Below are 3,653 nucleotides of genomic sequence, written 5' to 3'. Positions count from 1 at the left end.
ACGAAGTTTCTATCATGTTGTTGGTATTGTGTTTGCACGATGTTTCTGACATGATGTTGTTATTGTGTTACATGAGGTTCCTGTCGTGCTGTTGTTATTATGGATACGCATGCGGTGGTATAAGGTCTGGGTGTTGAAACGCATGCGGTGAGATAAGGTGGGCTTGAAATGCGTGGCTAGTAGGGGGACTACTAGAAGCCATGCGGTGTGATAAGGTGGGCTAAAACACATGATGCTATTTCGGGAAAAATAATTTTTAAAAACAAAATGTAAAGGCTCCCGCTATGATATAAGTAAAGTTTGTGATTCATTTTATGATTTGAGACTACGAAGCGGTACCTCAGTAGGGCTTTTGTTGTTATTTCCCCATTCTTTTTGTACTTGTCTTTGATTGTTGTCATCTTAGCATACTATTAATTGTCTTCCTCCGTGTTGCACTATTTGCTTAGTTCTATTTAGCTAATCTTGTTGTGCTAGTCGTTGCTTCAACTTAATTGCTGCCTTTATTACACTGTACATTTGGTGGTGATCGTTTCTTATGTGCCATTCATTGCCTTTACTCTTATTTGTTGACGTGAATTATGGTAGAACACATGCACAAGCATACACGTAATTAAATCACCCATATCGGTTTTAGAAGATAAATCCTGACGTTATTGACCATTATACGTACTCTTGTCTACTTGCCTTTTGTGTGAGGATTTTTTTATTGGCACGTGAGTCGTCCGTGCGGTTATGAGTTGTAATGTAGGCACAAGATGCCAAGTGATTAGGGTTCATAAATTGGGACATGTGAGCTGTTATTATGAGGTTCGGTACCTCGTGGAAATGCCTAAACAGATCTGGTGAGAAAGCGGTTGATCTTATTGAGTTGTCGTTAGTTTTTATTTATTTGGTTTCACCGGACTTAGATTGTGATCAGCTTACTCTGCAACATTATTACCTGACTGCTTCATATTGAACATTGTTGTTACTAGTGTATCATTGCAAGTATTATTTTGTATTCCTTATCCTACTTAGCTTTATATTAAGATTGTTTTTATGTTAGTTCACCTACACACTTATTCGGGTTGTTTAGTCCGGTAGGTGTCTTAACTGTCCCTCGTCACTACTCCACTTAGTTTAGTCTTGATACTTACTGGGTACCGTTGTGTTGTATTCATACTACGCTTCTATACATTTTTGTGCAGATTCAGGTGCCTCGGTTATTGTTGATTATTAGCTAGCTGGTCGAGCACTGCTGTGGAGACTCAAGGTAAGCTTGTCGTCGCGTTTGCAGGTCTCGGAGTCACCTTCTGTTATTGTACTTGTACTATTTAATTCTATTCTGAATAGTTGTATTTAGGGACTTTCTAGCAAACTCAGTAGAACTTATGACTTGTACTACCGGTTTTGGGATTATAAGTTGTGTATAAAGATTTTATTTCATATTTACTAGTTGATAGTTGAATTCTTCTATTAGCTTACCTAGTCTTAGGGACTAGGTATCATCACCACATCCTACGGAGGGAAATTGGGGTCGTGATAAGTTGGTATCAGAGCTCTAGGTTTATAGGTGCTACGTGTCATAAGCGAGTTTAGTAGAGTCTTGTGGATCGGTACGGAGATGTCTATACTTATCTTTGAGAGGCTACAGAAGTTTTAGGATAGTTTCACTTCTTTCATTCCTATCGTGCGAGTTTATATATCTCGGAGTTTAAACTATGTCATTTTATTCTCTCACAAACGGTGGGGACACAAGTTGCAGTTACCAACGACGCTGGCCCCAGAGCCGGTATTGCTAGGAGTCGGGGCATAGGCAGAGGTCGAGGAGGAGCATGTACCATAGCTAGAGCACTTGTCAGATCAGTAGTTGAGGAGTCGCCACTAGATCTGGTTGGGGGACAGGCACCGGAGGTGCCTGTTTCTACCCCGAGACTTCACGAGATTTTGGCACAGTTCTTGAGCATGTTTGGTACATTGGTTCAGGCGGGGTTGATTCCGGTTGCACCATCTACTTCCAGGTGTCATGTCGACACAGCTTGTTATCCCAGTTCAGCCTGTGGTTAGTGCAGCAACATCTGAGGAAGAACAACTTAGACTTGCGAGGTTCAAGAATTATCACCCTCCTACTTTCAGCGGTTTGGCTTCAAAGGATGCGCCTGGGTTCCTAGGGGAGCGCTACCGTATTCTCCACACTATGTGTATTGTGGAGACGATTAGGGTTGATTTTACTATGGTCCAGCTTAAGGGAGCGGCATATCAGTGGTGGCGAGCGTATGAGTTGAGTAGTCTGGCCGATGCAACTTCACTTTCATGGATTCAATTTTCAGAGATGTTCTTGTGAGAGTTTGTTCCCCAGACCCTTTGGGAAGCGTGGTGCGCGAAGTTGAGCAGTTGCGCTGGGGCACTATGTCGGTGTTAGAGTATGTTGTTAGATTCAACGATTTGTCCAGACATGCACCAGTTTTGGTTTCTACAATCAGAGAGCGAGTCTGCAGGTTCATTGAGGGGCTTAGTAAGGAAATCTGATTCGTCATGGCTCGGGAGTTAGAGACGGATGTTCCATTTCATCAGGTGGTAGAGATCGCTCACCGATTATAGGGCATGCGGGACCAGGAAAGGGGGGACATACGGGTTCATGAGAGAGAGGTCAGGGAGGCTAAGAAGCCTGGTGGACCGGGAGGATCTACTAGTGAGGCAAGGTACGCCATGGTAGAGGTTTTGTAGGTCAGCCAGTTTAGTTTGCACTTCAGGCTTCGCACGGTGTTTCAAGTACCCATGGGTCTCAGGGTACCCATATCGGATAGCTTCCATAGCTACATCAGCGGAGAGGTTGCTTTGAGTGTGGAAATACTAGCCACATGGTGAGAGATTGTCCCATAGTCCAGAAAGATATGTCACATCGGGGTATTCAGGCTATGAGTTCTTCTTCAGTAGCTGATTTCCCTGCACCGCCAGCTTAGGGTGCAGGTCAGGCAAGTAGAGGGTGCCCAAAAGGGAGGCCTGGCCCATTGATGTGCTTTCTACGGTATGGTTGAGGCTGTTGTACCAGATGATATTGCATGAGTATGGTTTCGATTTGTTATTGAGGAGCATTATTTGTATTTTGTTTCGGTTCTTCTTCTCGGGGTGAGTCCTCCTATGTTACATTATATACGGGTGAGTTTAGTGATTTGGTACTTTGCTTATGTGTTTTCCCCTATTGGGAGATTCTATAGTGGTAGTCCATGTATATCGTGTTATTTTAATTCATTCCTGAGAGCTATGAGACTAGAAGTGACCTTCTATTACCCATTACGGTAGGTTTTGATGTGATTTCTGGGTGGTTAGTTACGATTTGTGATTTAAATGCTCTACTGGTGTGGGAGTTCAGAATGCGTTGTAATTTGTTGTCGGAATTGAATTAGAGGAATGTTTAGGTTGGTATGATGTGTATTCTACTTGTGATTCAGAGTTGAGGGTGATACCCTAGTAGTTTCATGTGATTTGGTGTGTTTGAACCGGGTTGCATGCCGCGGTGGAGTTATATCAGGATGAGATCCTTGTGATTAGTTCATGTGTTTTGATTGTCCCTTGTGTAATTGATTCGTAGTATGGTACTGATAGGGAGTGGCACTTGTCAAGCGTGTTTGATAGTTCTTTTCTGTGTTTTCTTGTATATTCAATCATAG

The 3,653-nt window shown here is 42.9% G+C and overlaps 1 protein-coding gene across 1 annotated transcript; it reads left to right on the top strand.

Moving 5' to 3' along the window:
- Positions 1-2,008: 2,008 nt before the first annotated feature.
- Positions 2,009-2,511, top strand: LOC138907956 (uncharacterized). The gene is made up of 2 exons (XM_070198583.1): positions 2,009-2,256; positions 2,313-2,511. Exons 1-2 carry the CDS (start codon positions 2,009-2,011, stop codon positions 2,509-2,511), a joined length of 447 nt encoding a protein of 148 aa, XP_070054684.1.
- Positions 2,512-3,653: the final 1,142 nt, after the last annotated feature.

Source organism: Nicotiana tomentosiformis, chromosome 3, assembly GCF_000390325.3.
Source record: "Nicotiana tomentosiformis chromosome 3, ASM39032v3, whole genome shotgun sequence".
Classification (NCBI taxonomy): domain Eukaryota; kingdom Viridiplantae; phylum Streptophyta; class Magnoliopsida; order Solanales; family Solanaceae; genus Nicotiana; species Nicotiana tomentosiformis.
Note: the sequence above shows the minus strand (reverse complement) of the source record. Positions and strands in the feature narration are given on the sequence as shown.

Bases quoted from the DNA above. Each gene is read 5' to 3' on its own strand.
- LOC138907956 (XM_070198583.1), top strand. From the start codon at position 2,009: ATGTCGACACAGCTTGTTATCCCAGTTCAGCCTGTGGTTAGTGCAGCA. The intron at 2,257-2,312 runs GTATGAGTTGAG...TTCAATTTTCAG, and splicing joins GCATATCAGTGGTGGCGAGC to AGATGTTCTTGTGAGAGTTT.